The sequence below is a fragment of the Chlorocebus sabaeus genome, chromosome 14 (genome assembly GCF_047675955.1).
Source record: "Chlorocebus sabaeus isolate Y175 chromosome 14, mChlSab1.0.hap1, whole genome shotgun sequence".
Classification (NCBI taxonomy): Eukaryota; Metazoa; Chordata; class Mammalia; order Primates; family Cercopithecidae; genus Chlorocebus; species Chlorocebus sabaeus.
Window position 1 is genome coordinate 97,206,277 of NC_132917.1, and position 21,077 is coordinate 97,227,353.

Consider the following 21,077-nt stretch of genomic DNA (forward strand, 5'->3'; position numbering starts at 1 on the left):
GGAGGACTACGTGAGCCCAGGAGGCGGAGGTTGCAGTGAGCTGAGAGCATGCCACTGCATTCCGGCCTGGCTGACAGAGCCAGAGCCTGTCTCAAAAAACAAATAAATAAAATCAGAGCTAGAATTCTGAGAATCGAGCAACAAACCTGACTTTGAGGCCGCTAAATCCTAGAGAATATAAACTTCCACTTTGTCAGCTACCTGGAAGCAGTAAAGACAAAGCCTAGGGCCTGCCAGTGGGTGCAGAATATTCTAGAAAGAAACACTTTCAGGACCCCAGTTTCCATCCTCAGTATAAAGCTAAATAAATAATAAAAACCACTACACAGCATGGAACAAAAAGAAAATATTTCTCTTATGGATGTTGTGACTTTAATCAAGCTCTAATCTTCTAGGAAGGTCCAAACCCCTTAGTACAACACAAAGTCAGCCACAACCTGGCTTTACCTCAAGATAGTTATTGGCCCCTAAACTTCATCCACAAGCCATTGATTTTGCTACAAATTCTTTTCACTTTTATCCTCTAGACTATGCCTTTGCAGGTGCTATTCTCTGTTTAGATCACACTTTTTTTTCTTAAGTAATTACTTTAAGTACACCAATTATAGGAATCCTTTTCCACCTTTCCCGACCATAGTTAATAGCTTCCTTCCTCCATTGTACTCTCATAGTATGTCGAGGGTGACATAAATGGAGAACATACTGCCTCTATTGTGATTTTTTCCATTGGACCAAGAGTTCATTTGGGTCAGTAACTTACTCAACCGTGCCTTGCTTATGGTGAGCAATTAGGATTTTTTTGAATGAAAGTGTAGTCTTATGGAGATGCAGAGTAGAAGGATGATTAACAGAGACTGGGAAGGGTTGGTGGGGTGGGGAAGTGGCGCTAGTTAATAGGTACAAAAATAGAATAAGAAATAGTATAACTAGTATTTGATAGCACATCGGAGTAACTACAGCCAATAATATTGAACATTTTAAAGTAATTAAAGGAATATAACTGAATTGTTTGTAATACAAAGGATAAATGCTTGAGGTAATGGATATCCCATTTATCCTGATGAGATTATTACGATTGCATGCCTGTGTCAAAATATCTCAGGTGGCCCATAAATGTTTAACCTACTGTGTACCCCCAAAAAACTTAAAAAAAAAAAAAGAAGTATTAACCTGGAAAAATGTAGTTTTGTAGGATTTTATAATATTCTTTGTAATTTTCAGTCTTCCCTGAGCTATAGCTCAATGGTTCTTAGCTTTAGCTGCACGTTAGAGTCACCTGCAGCTCTTTGCACACTTTCGCTCCACAGCTGGGCCTCAGGCATCAATGTCTAAAGCTCTCCGGGTGATCGTAGCTTGCAGCCAGCGCCCTTCCAGCAACTGGTGTGCGCTCAAGCTGTCGGGAGTCGGACCAGCTGCACAGTTAATACATATATGTCCTAGGCTCTTCTCTCCTTCCAACGCAAATATGTGCACAGACCCTGCCTGGAACCGCAGCCCTGTTCTCAGAACCAAACTGCCTCTCGGGCCAAAATTCCAGAATCAAATTTCTGCAAGTGGACAAACGGAAGCGGAAATAAGCCCTTTCCCAACGCTAGATGACTCGATTTCGTCTCGGTCTTGCCCTGCGGGCTGGGCAGAGGCACCAGGATCAGACAGACACATTCCCTGTGGACGGCGCTCCCATCGGATGACTGGAGGGACTGGACACCAGACGCAGGCAGTACTTCAGGGTGACCATAAGTCTCCCAAACATCCACAACGGCTCGCTCTCTCAGCTAAGGTGACAGCGCTGCCATTTTGGATCCTGTTCAGCCGCGCGAAGCCGGCGTTCGCACAGACTTTCGTACGTCATATTAAAGCGCACCGGGCGCGCAGACTTCTGGGAGATGAAGTCCTTGCGAAGGCAGCGCATTGATTGGGAGCGCGGGCGCCAGGACCTTTTGCGCAGGCGCGTTGCTTACCCGACCTGAAGAGGCGCCGTCTTCCCGGGTCCCGAGCACTCTGTGCCGGAGGTGAGGGTTGTGGGTGTGTGTCTTCGAGGAGCGGAGAGAGCGCAGCAGCTTAGAGACGGGACTTGAGAACTTTGGGGAGGTGTTGTGGGAGCAAAACGGGGTGACAGGGGCGAGGCCAGCAGAGCGTGTGTCGCGACGACTCGGTGCGGAGGGAAAGTTGTGCACCCACCCCTGTGTGTGCGTGTGCCCCGTGGGGTCTGGGCACCCATTGTCTGTCGGTCCCGGACTTTCAGGTTGGAGGTTTGGAGTCTTCCTCCGCCTCTCCCGTTTCTTCTTCCCATAATGGGTGCTTAATGAACGTGGGTGGAATTGACACCAAATTTAGGGTGCTGCCCGCTCCCTCTTTCCCAGCAAGCGCCTCAGCTTGCCTCATTTAGCTCCCTGCCCTGGGCCTCCGCATGAGTGCTGGAGGGCTTCATGGAGGAGGTGGGATTTGACGTGAAAAAAAAAGAAAAAACCAGGAAAGCAGCAGCTAAGCGTTAGGCAGATTTGAGCTGGAGAGAATGTTTACAGAAATTTAGCAACAGTGGTAGACAAGGTTGAAGAAAAGGTACGCTGAGAGCTCGGGCCCGGGACTCAGAGAATCAGGACAAGACCCAGTAGGCAAGGTGGCTTGTATAGGTGTGATCCAGGGACTGACACGAATCAAACTATTTGGGGACAGTTGTTCTAGAGGTCACATTCAGGACTAGAGAGGGGAAAGGACCAGAAGCAGAGAGCCAGTTAGGGACGTATGGCAGTTTTGAAGTAAGCTGTTGCGGACCTGAATTCAGGTGGTGGTAGTGAAAGGGAAGGATACAGATGACATTGCAGAAGAAGAGTCAAAAGGGCCTGGTGACTAGATTTGGGGGGAAAGAGAGTGAGGTAAGAGTTTGAGTTTGGGACACCTGGGAGAAGAATAAAACATCTGATACAAATGTAAAGCCAGGAAGAGGCGTGGATGTGGGGAATTGCCTAAAGGGAGATAGTTTTGAGGTGATGGCGGAACGCCTAATTCAAGGTTTGCAGTCATTTGGAAATGCAGGATGAGTTTGGAAGAATGCAGTACAGTTGTACAATTACAATACAGTTACAGGACATGGACATCTGTAGAGTTGGAAAATGGAGCCCTGAGTGTGGATGGACTTTCTGAGGGATGGCAAAAATGAAGAAAGTACAAAGCCTGAGCTATGGGCAGCATCCATGTTTCTAGGGCAAAAGTGGGGAAAAAGAGTCACAGAGAGACAGCAATTTTAGTGGTTGGAAGAAAGGCTAGTGCAGTATCATAGCAGTTACAGTAACCACTGGAACAAGCAGAAGCTTGTCAGAACAGTGAAAAGCTACAGAGAAACAGAGATAAGATCAGAAATGCATTGGTAGGCCGGGTGCAGTGGCTCATGCCTGTAATCCCAGCACTTTGGGAAGCCGAGGTGGGCAGATCACTTGAGGTCAGGAGTTCAAGACCAGCCTAGCCAACATGGTGAAACCCCATCTCTATAAAAATACAAAAATTAGCTACTCGGGAGGCTTTGGTGGGAGAATCACTTGAACCTGAGAGGTGGAGGTTGCAGTGAGCTGAGATCATGCCATTGCACTTCAGCCTGGGTGACAAGAGTGAAACTCTGCCTCAAAATAAAACGGGTAGCTTTCAAGCATGCCCTTTCAGGTGTGTGAGGGGCAAAACTGAAAAACAGGGACTGGAGAAGAGTAAGTGGTGACAGTACGGAGTCAGTAGGTTTGTATTACTTTCCAAAAAGTTTGATCATGAAAGGAAAGCTTAAATGAGAACTGTTTTACTAGAAGGAGGTCATGGGATTCAGTGAAAATAGTTTCAGGTAGAGGAGGCTTGTATGTCTTTGAAGATGTCGAAAGAAAGTACTACTGGGGTGGAAAATGCTGGGGGGGGAAAGACTGGGGGCCAGGCGCAGTGGCTCATGCCTGTAATCCCAGCACTTTGGGAGGCTGAGGCGGGTGGATCATGAGATCAAGAGATTGAAACCATCCTGGCCAAAATGGTGAAACCCTGTCACTACTAAAAATACAAAAATTCTGTAATCCCAGCACTTTGGGAGGCCGAGACGGGTGAATCACGAGGTCAGGAGATCCAGACCATCCTGGCTAACCCGGTGAAACCCTGTCTCTACTAAAAAACACAAAAAACTAGCCGAGCGAGGTGGCGGGCGCCTGTAGTCCCAGCTACTCCGGAGGCTCAGGTAGGAGAATGGCGTGAACCCAGGAGGCGGAACTTGCAGTGAGCTGAGATCTGGCCACTGCACTCCAGCCTGGGCGACAGAGCGAGACTCCGTCTCAAAAAATAAAAATAAAAAATAAAAAAATAAAAATACAAAAATTAGCTGGGCGTGGTGGTGCATGCCTGTAGTCCCAGCTACTCCGGAGGCTGAGGCAGGAGACTGGCATGAACCCAGGAGGCGGAGCTTGCAGTGAGCCGATATCGCGCCACTGCACTCCAGCCTGGGCCACAGAGCAAGACTCCGTCTCCAAAAAAAAAAAGAAAAAAGTTAGAACACAGGTAAAGTCCTGGAGACAGACATTTCTGTCTTGTTGACCTCACACATCTTGCTGTCTAGCACATAACGGCTACTTGGTACATAGTCGTTGAATAGTGCAATAAGTGGATGGATTGCACTGAGCAGTAGAAAGGAAGAGAACTTGTATTTGTTGAATGAACTGGATGATAAATGCTTTATATTAATGGTCTTACCATTTGTAACTACTCTGTGAGTTAGGCAGCAAACAACTATTGGCTTAAGTAACTCATCCAAGACTTCATGGTTAATAATTCCATGCCTGTGTAGTGCTTTCTACCATATAACCCTGCTTCCCTTGAAACTCATTCCTGGGAATCTTTGGTGTGGTAGAAGACAAAAGTTATGCAGAAATTTCTTGCTTATACTTAGCTAAACTTGTTTTTCCAATAAGTTTTTGGTTGTTTTTCACATAGTTTTTGCAAACTGGTATTCACCCTCAAGGTAATATTCCTTTAAAATTTTGCTTGGCCAGTGTGAACCCATTATTAAATAACCCTGAGCTGCCTGGCAACCTGTAACTCTTAAGCTATAATGATTTATTTTCATGAAAAGATAGCAAAGGTAACAGACCAATAGACTACAACAGAAAATTCCCAAATATCCAAGAATAAGATAGCCCCATTATAGAATAGAGTTAAATGCTGCCAGACAGACTAGTAAATATCTATTGATCTGGTCTTTTGGCATTTTTGAAAACTTAGTTGTTCCTTATTTGTATCTTTGATTCATAAGTCTAGCTGTAGGACTCACCTCCTAAGGGAGAAAGGATGAAATCTGCGGTTACTATGCCTCTTTGGAACCAGAGGTAGGTTCATTGTTAGTAGAGCCCATTTTTCTTTCTACCTGTAGTTACCTGTAGCCCCAGTACTGATTAGTCCTCCCTGTTTGGGGTATGTATTTCCGTGCCTGGAATTACCTGGTTTATTCCCATTCCAAATTTCTTTTTACATACTTAGATGAGTAGATACAAGTATATATCCCAAGGGTACATCTATACTTTATGAATAGTCATACAATTAATAGAAAAAGTACCTTTTTATATAACTTAAGTTTTAAACATTGCCTTCCTTGTATTGCAACTTTTATGGCATACTTTATATTAACTTCTCTATTTTGAGTATGAAACTCATAGCCCTTCAAATTTCAAATTATTTTATTTAGCACTAATGATTTTTATTACTTATCTGGCCAGTGGGAGCCAGAGTCATCTGAGTTTTCTTATTCAAGGATATGGGGTCAGCTCAAATTCTGAATGTCCAAAACTGTACTCATTGGTTTTCCCTTCAGTCCTCCTTCTCTGTTGCTTATCTCCATGAACAGCATCATTATCCACGCCACAATGGTAACCTGGACATAATTTTTGCCCTCATCACCTTCAGCCTCTTCTTCCAGCCAGTGTATTGTCTGTTCTTCTTCTTCTTTTTTTTTTTTTTTTTCCCCAAGACGGAGTCTTGCTCTGTTGCCCAGGCTAGAGTGCAGTGGCGTGATCTTGGCTCATTGCAACCTTTGCCTCCCAGGTTCAAGCGATTCTCTTGCCTCAGCCTCCCAAGTAGCTGGGATTACAGGTGCTCACCACCGTGCCTGGCTCATTTTTGTATTTTTAGTAGAAACAGGGTTTCACCATCTTGGCCAGGCTGGTCTTGAACTCCTGACCTCATGGTCCACCCACCTCGGCCTCCCAAAGTGCTGAGATTACAGGTGTGAGCCACTGCACCTGGCCTGTCTGTTCTTAATAGCTTGACAGCAGTTTCCTCCATTTCTGCTTTCACAGCTTTCATTCAGTTTGTCATCTTTCTTATTGAAGTACAGCACTCTCCTCAATGGTCTGCTCACCTCCATTCTTTCCTTCCTGTAATCCCATCACACCACAGCCACTCAGTGTGGCGTGGCCACCTGTGTTGGGGTCCCCAGGATCACCCCAGGTTCAGGGATTCACTAGAAGGACTCAAGACTCGACCCGTAGTTGTACTTCTGGCTAAGAGTATGATGATGGCCCTGCAAGGACAGGCAGCCAGATCATAAGGGGAAAAGACAAGCCGGGTAGAGGAATCCACGTACAGGCTTCTATTCTCCTTCTCCCATGAGGGTGTCACATGGAGCACACTCCTTCCCCCAGCAACGAAAATGCAGCAACAATTTCTGCTCAAGGCAGCTCACTGGAGACTCAGCCCAAGGTGTTTTTTTTTTTTTTTTTTGAGACGGAGTCTCGCTCTGTCGCCCAGGCTGGAGTGCAGTGGCGCAATCTCGGCTCACCGCAAGCTCCGCCTCCCGGGTTCACGCCATTCTCCTGCCTCAGCCTCCCGAGTAGCTGGGACTACAGGCGCCCGCCACTGCGCCCGGCTAATTTTTTTCTATTTTTTAGTAGAGACGGGGTTTCACCATGGTCTCGATCTCCTGACCTTGTGATCCGCCCGCCTCGGCCTCCCAAAGTGCTGGGATTACAGGCGTGAGCCACCGCGCCCGTCAGCCCAAGTTTTTACTGAGAGCTGGTCACCTAGGCACCATCTGTCTAACACATACCAAAATTCCAGAGCCTCCAATAGGAAAGCATATGTTCACCATAAACCACATTGTTTGCATAAATAGTTTAGGCATAGTAGACCCCCGTTACCTCTTAGGGAACTGGGGAACCCTCTCAAAATCGAGGTTTCCAGCTGCCAGCAAAGGGCCAGCATGCAAGCGGAACTTCCTAGGAATAGCAGTCTCAGGTCCGCTATAACTTTTCTGCACACCACTCTTCTTTCCTTCCTGTTATTTTTTCTGTACACCAAAATAAGGATATACTCTTGCTGAAAAAAATGTATAAAGAATGGTAAGAAAATAAAAATCTCTTATAACTCACCACTGAAATTTCATTCACATTTTAATGTGTTCATCCTTTTTCTATACATAATGTGCACGTACAAGTATGTAATTTTAAGAGTATACATTCTTCACGTAGTATTTTTGAATTTCTTAGTGGTTTTTTTTTTTTTTTTTTTTTTTTTTTTTTTTTGAGATGGAGTCTCACTCTTTCACCCAGGCTGGAGTGCAGTGGCATGATCTCAGCTCACTGCAACCTCTGCCTTCCAGGTTCAAGCGATTCTCCTGCCTTAGCCTCTGGAGTAGCTGGGACTACAGCCATGTGCCACCATGCCTGGCTAATTTTTGTATTTTTAGTAGAGATGGGATTTCACCATGTTGGCCAAACTGGGCTCAAACTCCTAACCTCAAGTGATCCGCATGCCTCGACCTTCCAAAGTGCTGGGATTACAGGTGTGAGCCACTGCGCCTGGCCATTCTTTGTGAGTTTTTTTCAATTTTTGATTTTTTTTTGTAAGAAACAAAGCATTATAAAGCTGAAGTATCCTGGGTATCCCTCCCCAGTCTTATTTCCCTATCTTCTCAGATATGTACACATTGGTGCTTATTGTCCCATGTGTTAATAGATTTTTGCAGGTATTATCTACCTGTTTTTAAATTTTATGTAAATATTATACAGTAAGTCATTCTATAACTTATTTTTTGCCCAGTAATTATGTTTTTTTGCGATTTATCTCTGTTAATAATGTATAATATTCATATATCTGTATATATTCACAAATCTATTATCTGATTAATGGACATTGAAGTTGTTTGCAGTTTATCACTAGTGATGTTCTCCCCACTGACTTGTAATGCCACCTCAGTCACACATCAGGCTTCCCTAATGCTTGGATATGTTTTGGGATTTTCTGTTCTAGTCTATTCATCTGTAACTGATGTGGCTATCTTTTCATGAAAATAAATCATGATAGCATAAAAGTTAAAAGCTCCCAGGCTGACTTGGATTCAAGTTCTACCTCAATTTCTTACAACGCCTTAATTTACTAATATGTAAAATAGTATTTTCCTTATTGATTTATGAGGATGGAGTTAAATTATCCTTATAAAAAGCACTTAGCACAATACCTGGCAAATAGCAAATGCTCAATAATGCTAGTTGTTATTAAGATGATGGGTTTTTTTTGGTTTTGGTTTGGTTTGTTTGAGATGGAGTCTCTCTCTGTCGCCAGGCTGCAGTGCAGTGGCACAATCTTGGCTCCCTGCAACCTCCGCCTCCCGGGTTCAACCAATTCTCCCGCCTCGGCCTCCCGAGTAACTGGGACCACAGGCGCGTGCCACCACACCCAGCTAATTCTTTTGTATTTTTAGTAGAGGCAAGGTTTCACCATTTTGACCAGGATGGTCTCCATCTCTTGACCTCGTGATCCACCTGCCTCGGCCTCCCAAAGTGCTGGGATTACAGGTGTGAGCCAATGCGCCAGGCCAAGATGATGTTTAATAGTGTTCCACTTATGTACGGACTGGACCAGAAATTACTTAACCAAGTCTCCAGATGTTTAAGGTATTTCAAATTTTTGCTGCCTTATTGAAAAGATTAAATGAGATAATACATATAGAGTGCTTAGGAAGTGCCCTGGAACATAGCTGTCAGTAAGGGTTAGTGTTAATGATGAGTCATAAAAAGCTGTGTACACATTATTACTTATTTCCTTAGTATAAATTCCTAGGAGATAATTGCTGGGTCAAACAGTATGTTTCAAGGCCCTTGCTGTAAGTCACAGTGGTTTTTCTAAAGCACAGATGTGATGACATGTCCACACCCAAACCCTTTGGTAACCTCCATGCCTGTGGAGAAAGGGCCGTGCAAAACTCCCCTTGATGAAACTGGCCTCTGCCTACCTCTTTAGCTTCATCTTCCCCACAGCACGACTCACAGCCTAGACTTCTACCATTCTAAGCTGATTTTTGTTGTTAATCCTTTCCATGTAAAGACCTGCCTCCTCCTTTTTGAGAAACTTGGTTTTTTCCTCAAGATTTAGAAGGTTCTGGCTCCTCCCACAAATGAAAACTTAGCTTGGATCCCACTCCTGTCAAGAAAGCTGCAGTGCTCCTCCCTCCACCCCTCCCTGCTGGGCTACGTGAGCCTCTGAGGTGCTCTCATGGATTGCTGTGCCTATCGCTTTGCTGCACTTACACATCCTGGAGTGAAACATTATTTCATTTACTTGTTCGTTCTCTGTGCTAAGCTGTAGCTTCTGGAGGACAAAGACAGTGTCTGACAGTTTTTTTGTGCTTGGTATAAGTAGTTGGTGCTGAATAAATGCTGGTTGAAAGAAGGATGAATGAGTCACAAGAAGCACTGACCATATCCCCTTGACTGTTGGAGAATGGTCAGTGCACCACAAATACGCCTTTTCCTCCTCCTCACGAGGACCACACCATCTCCCAGCCACCATAAATCCCAGAAATGTGGGATTTAATGCTCTTGTTTTATTTTTATATGTTTTATTTTTGTAGAGACCAGGGGTCTTGCTATGTTGCCCAGGCTGGTCTTGAGAACTCCTGGCCTCAAGTGATCCTTCCACCTCAGCCTCCCAAAGTGCTGGGATTACAGACATGCGCCACTGTGCCTGTTGTTTTAATTAGACTCTTGATTGCGAAAACCTGAGACTTCGCTAATCCCAGTAAAGGGAATTAGTGATAAGATCTTGCACAGAGCCCAAGAGGGTTAGAGTATTATGGCAATCTATGAATAAATAAGGCTGGTTTGCATGGAAATTGGACCCGTGGGTGGTGCTAGGCGAGGTGAGGGCCTCCCCAGGAATTCTTAGGTCTCTGCGTCAGTGTTCCACCGCTGGTGGGACTGTGCTGGGCTACCCCTGCCTGCCCCTGGTCCCGTGGTCTATTACGACCTTTTCTCTACCTCGTACCTCCCACGTGCCCACGGGTTCTGCTGCTGGAAACTTTGGTTCCCCAATCCTCGTGGCTGCTTCGGGACCTCATGATATCCTTTCAGCTAGTCACTTACTTGTCCTGACATTTCTTAGTTCACATTCCCAAGGAAGGATGTCACCCCTTTTCAAGCCAGACCACGTCTCAGTCTACTAGTCACCTATGCATTGCCCACCTGTGGCCTAATCTGTGTGGCTCCGGGAATGAGACACAGGGTCACATGGTACAAAACCTGCCCAAGGGATGGTCGTTTAGCAGGGGCTACGAGTGGGGTCTTTTTCCTTTGAAGAGACTGGATTGTCTTTGATATGTCTTGTCCCTGTAGTCATTTACAAAATTGCTTATGGCTTTTGCCCAGTAATTGTTCACGGCAATACTGAATGTGAGTTTATACATATACGTACTGTGTGAATCTTACACAGTTCTTGACTCTCAGGAATAGAACTCTGCCTCTAGCATCGTGGTAAAACCACCACCACATTGTGGTCTAATTCGCAATTCCATGGTTGTTGGCTCTCATTCTGGGGTGGTCTGGGGTTGTTCCTGGCCTTGCTTGACTTTGACCCCCTTTTGTAAGGTACTGAGAATGACGTATCCCCCGGGTATGGGCTTCATGGGTCAAAACACTATGCGACGGTACTGGTCTTTCTCGTACCTTCTTTCTCACCCCACACTTCTGCTTCATTAGGACTCTGCTCTTGTCTACAGGGAGAGCACACAGGAAAGAATGGCTGCTGTGTCTCCGACCACCAGATGCCAGGTGAGGTGGCCTTTTGTGTTTCCAAAGTACTCCATTCGTCTCCGGAATAGAACCACTTTTCTTTATCCTGGAGCCTCTTTGAGCAGACCCAGCCAGGAAGATGAAGGACTCCACAGGGAGTATTTCTTTCCCATTTCACTTGAGGTATCCTTTAGTGACCTTTTCTTGCCGTGAGCATGTGCCCACTAGCTCGTCACCAGACTTACAACTCCTGGCGCCTTCGCTGTGAGTGATTGTGCCTAGAAGCCAATGGTAGGGTCTGACTGGAAGGTTTGGGGAATAGTGGGCTGGTTCTGGTACTGACTGTCCCTTTGGTACATTCACTTGTGGACTGAGAGGAGGCCCCAGTGTCCAGGGAGAGTGGGGCTAGGCGGGGATGTGTGGTACACACTGTAGAGCACCTGTCTGCAGGTGCCGAGAGCCCTGAAGAGTCTCCTGTGCTACAGACATGTGGCTTGCTCCATTCCTGCCCAAGGGCAGAGTCTTGAATTCTGCACCCTGGCCTAGAACTTTTGCCAACACACTGGAGACTCATCTGAGGTTTTAGAACTGGAGGTAAAGAGATGCAATCTTACAGAATCACAGAGCATTGGAATGAAATGAGGGGGATCCTACAGATGATCTAATCAATACCATTATTCTAAGGATTTGTAAAAAACAAAGACAATTGGTGAAATCTGAGTAAGATTGTAGATTAGGTAATAGGATAAGATCAATGCTATTTTCTCCTTTTATTTTATTTTTTGAGACACAGTCTCACTCTGTTGCTTAGGCTGGAGTGCAGTGGCACGACCTCACCTCACTGCAAGCTCCGCCTCCTGGGTTCAAGCGATTCTCCTGCCTCAGCCTCTGGAGTAGCTGGGACTACAGGCGCCGCCACCACGCCTGGCTAATTTTTTTGTATTTTTAGTAGAGATGGGGTTTCACCATGCTAGCCAGGATGGTCTTGATATCCTGTCCTCATGATCTGCCCGCCTTGGCCTCCCAAAGTGCTGGGATTACAGGCATGAGCCACCGTGCCCGGCCTATTTTCTCCATTTTTTATAGTTATACTGTGATTATAACAACATTACACCCTTGTTTTTACAAAACACATATTGAAATATTTAGGATTAAAGACATCTGACGTCGGCAAGTTAGTCAAGAGGCTTAGCAAAAAGATAGGAGAATGTGTATCTAGAGAGAGACAGAAAGATAAAGCAAACATGGAAAATGCTGCCGTTTGAGGAAGCCAGGTGAAAGGCACACACGGCTTTTTTTGTGCTGGTTTTAGAGGTCTGAAGAACGAGGCTGATACTCAGAAGCTCAGCTGCAGGTGTAGTGCTGTGAGATTCTGACCAAGAGCTCCATGTCCTGGGTGATGAGGCCACTTTTCCCAAGTGCTTTAAAGTTCTACTTAGTCAATTGTTTTTCTTCCCTCCCACCATGCGTCCTCCAGGGCTGTCATCTTTGACATTTTTGGTCTGGTCCAAATAAAGAGAAGGGTTAAGAGTAAAGGAGAATGTGACTGTATTTTCAGGAATCAGTGACATTCGAAGACGTGGCTGTGGTTTTCACAGATGAAGAGTGGAGTCATCTGGTCCCCATACAGAGGGACCTCTACAAGGAGGTGATGCTGGAGAACTATAACAGCATTGTGTCATTGGGTAAGGGGAGCCTCCATGAGGAGGTACCATCTGTCCTGTGCTAATGTGGGGCTGAGAGGGCTGAGGAATTATTACCTTTCTCCTCCCCACTGAGTTCTGAGCCACTTGAGAGACAAGGTAAGAGTTGAAAGATGTGGCATCAGAGTACAGCAGCGGTGGGCTCAATACTGAACCCCAGCATTGGGCAGACATGCCTCCCCAGCCATGGGCGGTGCTGGACAACCATAGGCTCTCTCGCTCAGCAGCCTGCCCTGGCAAAACGGAGGGAGGGCCAGTGAGGGCTGAGGGAGCAAGTGGAATGTGTGTTAGAGGCAGGGAGCTGGGTCTCCAGAGGGGCAGGCAGAAGACGCTGAGTTCCATATGCCCAGCTCTTCTCCCAACTCGCCAGTCAGGTAACTCAGCTCACCCAGAGGACTATGCGCTGGGGCAGGGGGCCATCTTGTCGAAATACAGAGTTGTGCCTCTGAGGTCACCAGAGATATGTTTGATTTTGAGTATTTGTCTTAGGTACAGTCTTAGATGCTCACAGAACACACTTTGTAATTATAGAGACTTGTGTGACAAAGAGAAAGTTAAGAGTCACTACTGATTCCGGTATTAGTGAAAAGTAAAGTTGGGCTCCTGGAGGTTATGGGAACCTCTCAGGGGCTTCACGAGTGAGAGGCTGAGGGAGTGCCCAGAATGAGAAGCCGGTTTAAAATCAGCAGCAGTAACAGGACTCACAGTGCAGATTTCCTACCAGGCAGGTCTAAAAGTAAGTGCTAACACCCCCCAGAGTAATGTAATCAGGCCAGTAGTCTCCCAAACAGAATGGAATATTCAGGAAGGAGCCTTTGTTACAGGCCTTAGCAGATGGCTGTTGAGGAAAATAGAGCCCCTGAGGGACCCAGAGCCACAGGGAGATGCTGGGTGTGGCCATTTTGTCAACAGAGAATCCACATAAAACCCAGTAGACAGTCCTTGGGCCCAATAAGAAAGTGCCTGTTTCCCAAGTTGGGGCCTCAACAAAAGGGAAGTTTAGAGCCCAAGCCTATTTCCAGGATCTATTTTTTAATATAACCAAAAATGGATAGATTTGCTTCAGGGAATTTATCCTAAGGAAATAATAGGACTAACAATCCGTGGTATATGGAGATATTCATTACACTATTGTTTGTTAATAGCAAAACATTAAAAATGATCTAAATGTCTGTCATAAGGGAATTCATTAAATAAATTATGTTATCCATACAATGTCATATCCCGTAGCTATTACAATGGTGAGGTAGATCAGTGCTGATTGAAATAAAATAGTATTTTAAATTTATTATGTGAAAAAAAAATCAAGTTTACAAGTCAGCATCATTTCATTATCCAGTTTTTTATTTTTTAATTTAATTTTATTTTTTCATTTGAGAGAGTCTTACTCTGTTGCCTAGACTGGAGTGCAGTGATGCAATCTCGGCTCACTACAACCTCTGTCTCCAGGGTTCAAGCAGTTCTCGTGCCTCAGTCTCCCAAGTAGCTGGGATTACAGCCATGAGCTACCATACCCTGGTAATTTGTGTATTTTTAGTAGAGACGGGGTTTCACCATGTTGGCCAGGCTGGTCTCGAACTCCTGACCTCAGGTGATCTACTCGTCTTGGCCTCCCAAAGTGCTGGGATTACAGGGGGGGCCACTGTGCGCAGCCTCATTATCCAGTTTTTAACAGAATGTATCTAGAGGCATCTTTGGATATCTGAATAGAAAGAAAGAAAATACACTGTATGCAAGGTGATTTTTTTTCTTTTTGCTTGTATACACTTCTAATTTTCCTAGAATGAACTGGACAGATTTGTTTCAATGAAAGCATAGTGCTCAAGGCAAACAAATGAACAAAAATGGGCAGTTTTGATACCCTTTTTTACTCAAGGTGACTTAATTTCATTCTCATCTCCCCTAAGCCTTCATCCTACCAGTACTAACACCGGGAACTTCCCATTCACTTCACGGGGAAGAATAAACGTGTGAATCCACATGGGTTCTCTCAACCTTCTGACCTTGTGCCACTTGCTCCTTTTATAGCCTCAGTCTTGGCCTCTGTCCAGAGTTTCCTCTGCTTTGGACTCTGCATTCTTGGCCTGTGCATTCTGCCTTTTGCATTTTCTCTCTAAAAGACTTAGACACTGTGTCCAGGCACAGTGGCTCATGCCTGTAATCCCAGCTGTTTTGGAGGCCAAGGCAGGCGGATTACCTGAGGTCAGGAGTTCGAGACCAGCGTGGCCATCATGGCAAAGCTCCGTCTCTACTAATAAATACAAAAATTAGCCAGGTGTGGTGGCACCCGCCTGTAATTCCAGCTAGTGGGGAGGCTGAGGCAGGAAAATCACTTGAACCTGGGAGGTGGAGGTTGCAGTGAGCCGAGATCGGGCCACTGCACTCCAGCTGGGGCGACAGAATGAGACTCTGTCTCAACAGCAACAAAAAAGTCTTAGAAGCTGGGATTGAGCTTTGGGAGAGTGATATTTCATCACACACAGCCACTTGCTTTGTTTCTTTCTCTTTGACCAGGCCTTCCAGTTCCTCAACCTGATGTGATTTTCCAGTTGAAGAGAGGGGACAAGCCATGGGTAGTAGATCTGCATGGGTCTGAGGAGAGAGAACGGCCAGAGAGTGTCTCTCTAGGTAACTGAGTGTGAACAGGACAGGATGGAATTTTGTTATTTGGGTGATGGGGGAACATCAGCTCTCGCCTTTCTCTCACATTCCAGTCTTTTGCTTGTTATTTATTGTGTGTCACCCACTAGCTTTCATTTTTTCCCTTTACACCTTAACATGTTATTCGTCTATATTCACCAAGTGTTACTTTCTCACATCTGTAACACGGCGCACTCATGCCTTGCTCTTTCCTTTTTTTTTTCCAAGACAGAGTCTCGCTCTGTTGCCCAGGCTGGAGTGCAGTGGGGCTGTCTCGGCTCACTGTAACCTCCGCCTCCCGGGTTCAAGTGATTCTCCTGCCTCAGCCTCCCAAGTAGCTGGGATTACAGGCGCCCGACACCACACCCGGATAATTTTTGTATTTTAGTGAGACGGGGTTTTGCCATGATGGCCACGCTGGTCTCGAACTCCTGACCTCAGGTGATCCACCCACCTTGGCCTCCCAAAGTGCTGGGATTATAGGAGTGAGCCACTGCGCCCGGCCACACTTTGCTATTTCTATTGAGCGCCATCCATTCCATTTGGCATGCTTTCGTAATTGTGCTGGCCATGCTCCTGCTGGACATTCTCCTGTTTTCTGAGGTGTCCACCATCCGTTCTGTTCCCTGCCACCTTCTTCACTCCCAGGTCTCAGTCCCTCCCTGCAGTGCAGTACTATTTGTGGGAGCAAGCAATGCAGTGACCATACATTACTTTCAGGCTCATGGAAGCATCTCTTCTTTCTGCTGTAATATTTTCTAGTCCAGGAAAAAAAAATGCATCTGTTTTCTGTTTGTTCCAGAAACTAAGCCTGAGATTCATGATGCTTCAGACGAAAAATCAGAAGGATCATTGAGGGAATGCCTTGGAAGGCAAAGTCCTCTGTGTCCTAAATTTGAAGTTTATGCACCCGATGGCAGGATGGGAACAGAAAAGCAAAGCCCTTCAGGGGAGACTCATAAGAAATCTCTCTCCCGGGAGAAAGGCGTGCGGCGAGGGTCAGCCCTGCCCAGGGAAGTTCTCACTAAAGAGAGACACCAGGAATGCAGTGACTGTGGGAAGACCTTTTTTGACCACTCATCCCTCACCCGCCATCAGAGGACTCACACTGGGGAGAAGCCCTACGGCTGCCGTGAGTGTGGGAAAGCCTTCAGCCACAGGAGCAGCCTCAGCAGACACCTGATGTCGCACACCGGGGAGAGCCCGTACGAGTGCAGTGTGTGCGCAAAAGCCTTCTTCGACCGCTCGTCCCTCACTGTCCACCAGCGAATCCACACCGGAGAGAAGCCCTTTCAGTGCAGCGAGTGTGGGAAAGCCTTTTTTGACCGTTCGTCCCTTACTCGACACCAGAGAATTCACACTGGAGAGAGTCCCTATGAATGTCATGAGTGTGGGAAAGCCTTCAGCCAGAAAAGCATTCTCACTCGCCACCAGCTACTCCACACTGGCAGGAAGCCGTACGAGTGTAACGAGTGCGGGAAAGCTTTCTATGGGGTCTCGTCACTGAACAGACATCAGAAGGCTCACGCCGGGGACCCTCGCTATCAGTGTAACGAGTGTGGCAAAGCTTTCTTTGACCGCTCATCCCTTACGCAGCATCAGAAGATCCACACTGGAGATAAGCCATATGAATGCAGCGAGTGCGGGAAAGCCTTCAGCCAGCGGTGCCGGCTCACGCGGCATCAGCGCGTCCACACGGGAGAGAAGCCCTTTGAGTGCAGCGTGTGTGGGAAAGTTTTCAGTTCAAAATCTTCCGTTATTCAGCATCAGCGGCGTTATGCCAAGCAGGGAATAGACTGAGGAGTTGGGTGAAAGCTTGGGCGGGACAAGAACTTCCATACAAATTCGAGATAGGTCTCCCCTGTCTTAAACAAAGCTGCCATTTGCTCATTCTACCCACCCTGGCTGCCACTGTCCTGGCCTGCTTGTGCACCAGAGTGTTCAATAGGCACTCCCTTCCTGCTGTGTTACAGAACTGCAGGCAGGCCACGGAGATGACTCCCTTCCTGCCGTGTTACAGAACCGCAGGCCACGGAGATGACTCCCTTCCTGCCGTGTTACAGAACTGCAGGCAGGCCACGGAGATGACTCCCTTCCTGCCGTGTTACAGAACTGCAGGCAGGCCACGGAGATGACTCCCTTCCTGCCGTGTTACAGAACCGCAGGTCACGGAGATGACTCCCTTCCTGCCGTGTCACAGAACTGCAGGGAGGCCACGGAGATGACTCCCTTCCTGCCATGTCACAGAACTGCAGGCAGGCCACGGAGATGACTCCCTTCCTGCTGTGTTATAGAACCGCAGGCAGGCCATGGAAATGACTCTTAACGATACAAAAGTTTGATGAGGTTTGTCAGACAATAGGATAGATGTTAGGAGGAGACACACCTCTTGTCTGAGAACCTAGGCCCCAGGTATCACTGCACTTTAAGTAACTGGCGGCTGCAGCAGGAGGGAAAGGCAGAATGATATCAGAGCAGTACTATTTTTTTTCAGAACAGTTGTTTTGATGGCTGTTTTAGTCCCCCTGTCTTGGAGCTTTTTGGGGCCCTAATCTTGTTCTCTTGTGTCCCAGCTTTTAGATCTCTTCCTTCTACTGCTAGTAGCTGGCACTTCCTGAGCGCTTACGATGAGGTAAAGACTCAGCTAAGGGTTTTACAGGAAGTAGATTAACTGATCCTGTCGCCAACCCTATGAAGTAGGCACTGTTACCATCTGCATCTCTAGATGAGCACCCTGAGGTTTATAGAGATTAAATCACTTGCCCAAGGTGACCCAGCTGGTAAAAGGTGATGCCAGGTCTTGAAGACAGGTCCACCTTCAAAGTCTATTTTCTTTACCATTATGCTCGATGGTTTGTTTTATAATTTATGTATATGTATTATCCTCTCAACTAGATTGTAAGCACTTGGAGGTGTGACTTACAGGTCTTTGTATCTCACACAGTGCCTTGCTAATGGGTGCTCAATAAATATTTATATGAATGAATGACTTTTCTACTTACCAGATTCTCTCCATTCAAAACACCTTTTGGATTTGCATTCTTTGTCTGAATTCACAGCCCAGCCTACACTTTTATCATTCCCAGCTCCCACTCCTGGCAGCAGTAGCTTCCTAATTCCAATTCTTCCCACTTGATTGTTGAAGAGGGATGTGCTAAGATGTGGTACAGTAATAGCCCACAGAGAGCTATGTCTCCCTTAAAACCTGACGGGAACCACTCTGTCTTATTCTGTCCTCATTATTTGGAACATCTGGCTTCCAAAGTCACCACAAGGGAGGAAGAGAAAGCTAGAGGAATTTGTCGGATTTCTTTTTAGACCCAGGCTTACATCACGTCTGTCCACATCTAAGAAGCCAGAACCCAGCACTTGGAGGCCAGGAAAGTAAACAAGCACCTCGAAAGCTGGTTAACACCGAGAGCCTCTGTCACAAAGTAAACAAGCACCTCGAAAGCTGGTTAACACCGAGAGCCTCTGTCACCATTACAGTTTGCATATTACTGTTAACCCAGTCTTTGCGAGTGACCCCTTCCTGCCCATCGTTGCCTTCCTCAAGACCTAAAATAGCTCCCTATTCAGTGAAAAATCTCAATATTTAAGATCTGCCTTAACATGATCCCCATTGCTGAACTTTACCTCCTGACTCCAAAAACTCTTCTATTCCCTGGGCCCAGTCCTATATTTTCATTTTTATTAAAGGATACGCACTAGATGACTTTGACTCTAGGCATCTGCATTCTCTTGCTCTTCACTTAGGGTGAAGCTCAGAAAAGGACCTGGTTCTGAAAGGCTGTCTGGAATTAGACTGCCCTACGTGATTCCCCATGGATTGAGATGAATTTCCTCTGGAAGTCCAAGTCAGATTCGAGAAGCTGAATTACCAAACAGACCCTCCTCAACCTACTAACAACCCTATTCCTCTGTTCACCCTAGAGCAGACAAACAGCAGGGAAGACTTGATCTGTGGACTTTTGAAAGCAACTTGAGGAAAAACACGTAACAGAATCTGTGGGTATGGACAATATGTGATACTGCTAAATAATGTCAAGTAGGAAATAAAAAAGACTGTGGACAGACTTTTGGCTGATGACTGTCTGGGAGTTCTGAATTTTTACTGCCTCGTTAAAAGTAAATTGAGGGTCAGGTATTTTCCTAATACATTCTACCATTTTCAGCAAGATGAGACTGGAACAAATTCAGGATTCGATGGACATCTTTTTTACTCTGTTATCCTTGGAAAAGATACCAGTGGACTGTTGAGCACAGTAGTAATGGAAACAGAGTGGAGATATGGATTTGATGGTTTTCCCTTTGTTCCCCTTTTAAATTTGGTTATCAGAGCCGGTTTTTTTTTTTTTGTTTTTTTTTTAATGTGGATACTGTTCCACTTCCTTCTAAAAACAGGAAATGGCCATTTTATCTTTTAATTAATATCTCCCAATATGGCATGTAGTAGTGGAGACCTTAAATTTTGAGGTTTTGGCTTCACCTAATGGCCATTAGTAGGGTCAAATCTTGGAATCAGAAATTGATCAAATTGGAAGAATATCAGCATTCTTAAGGTATAAAGCAAAAAAGACGGGATAGTGTTTGCAGGGGTTTGAGCCTCAAAGAAATGAAATAATATCACTGATGTCAAGCTTTAAAAGGAATTTCAAAAACATGAAATAATATTACTGATGACAAATTAAAGTTTTTGTTTTTTGTTTGTTTCTTTCTTTTGAGACACAGTCTCGCTCTGTCGCCCAGGCTGGAGTGCAGTGGCGCGGTTTCGGTTACTGCAACCTCTGCCTCCCGGGTTCAAGCAATTCTCCCACCTCAGCCTCCCAAGTAGCTGGAATACAAGGCGCCTGCCACCACGCCCGGCTAATTTTTTGTATTTTTAGTCGAGATGGGGTTTCACTATGTTGGCCAGGCTGGTTTCAAACACCTGACCTCATGAGCCACCCGCCACTGCCTCCCAAAGTGCTAGGGTTACAGGTGTGAGCCAGTGCGCCTGGCCAAACTCTTAAGTTTTAAGAGAGAATTGAGTGCTTGCCACACAAAGGCACAGAAGCATTCCACGAATCAAAAGAAAGGTTGGCAATGCTAGAGAAACTTGCAATGGAAAGAATATGGCAGATGGCAAAAAGCTGGGCACCGCAACCTGGCACAGACAGTTGGCAGGCCCACCAATCCCAGAAATGCATCTGGGGTGTCAGGATGCTAGGGCGGCCAGCGGGAGGGTTGGCTAGCTTCTGGGCTCAGGCACACCCACCCCCTCCTCCCCAGGCCTGCATTTCTAAGAATAACCCCCTCTGCAAGTCTGACATAATAAATCACACAGAGCTGAAGATGGAAGCAAAGATACCAGGTGCCAGCCATTAGACCAGATGAATATGTTCATTTTCAATAACCAGCTAGAACTGATTCCTCAGGAAGTCTAAGAGATTGACTGCAATGGATATCAAGTTCCTAAGTGGTCTATGTTATTGAGGCAAGACTCCTGTGGTAAAAAGCAAGTTGAAGTAGACATGTTGAGTTGGGTGATGGGGATCCTAGTGAGGGGGCTTCTCTGAAATGCTTTTACAAGGGTTTGAGTGGATTGGGAAATGTATATACAGATTGACCATTATAATTTGAAATCCAAAATGTGAAGCTTTTTGAGTGCTGAACTAAAGCCACAAGTGGAAAATTCCACATCTGATCTCATGTGATGGGTCGCAGGAAGACCAAG

General features: G+C 45.9%; 1 protein-coding gene across 2 annotated transcripts; it reads left to right on the forward strand.

Annotated features, from left to right (window-relative positions):
* The first annotated feature begins 1,191 nt into the window (after positions 1-1,191).
* Positions 1,192-20,074, forward strand: ZNF2 (zinc finger protein 2). Of its 2 annotated transcripts, none has more exons than XM_008007937.3 (5): positions 1,192-2,012; positions 10,986-11,057; positions 12,577-12,703; positions 15,236-15,349; positions 16,164-20,074. In XM_008007937.3, the coding sequence occupies exons 2-5, from the start codon at positions 11,025-11,027 to the stop codon at positions 17,159-17,161; spliced, it is 1,272 nt and encodes a 423-aa protein (XP_008006128.1). In that variant the 5' UTR covers positions 1,192-2,012; positions 10,986-11,024; the 3' UTR covers positions 17,162-20,074. The 2 variants fall into 2 exon arrangements, with proteins under 2 accessions (XP_008006128.1, XP_008006126.1); XM_008007935.3 differs by having other exon boundaries at positions 11,006-11,057.
* The last annotated feature ends 1,003 nt before the right edge of the window (positions 20,075-21,077 follow it).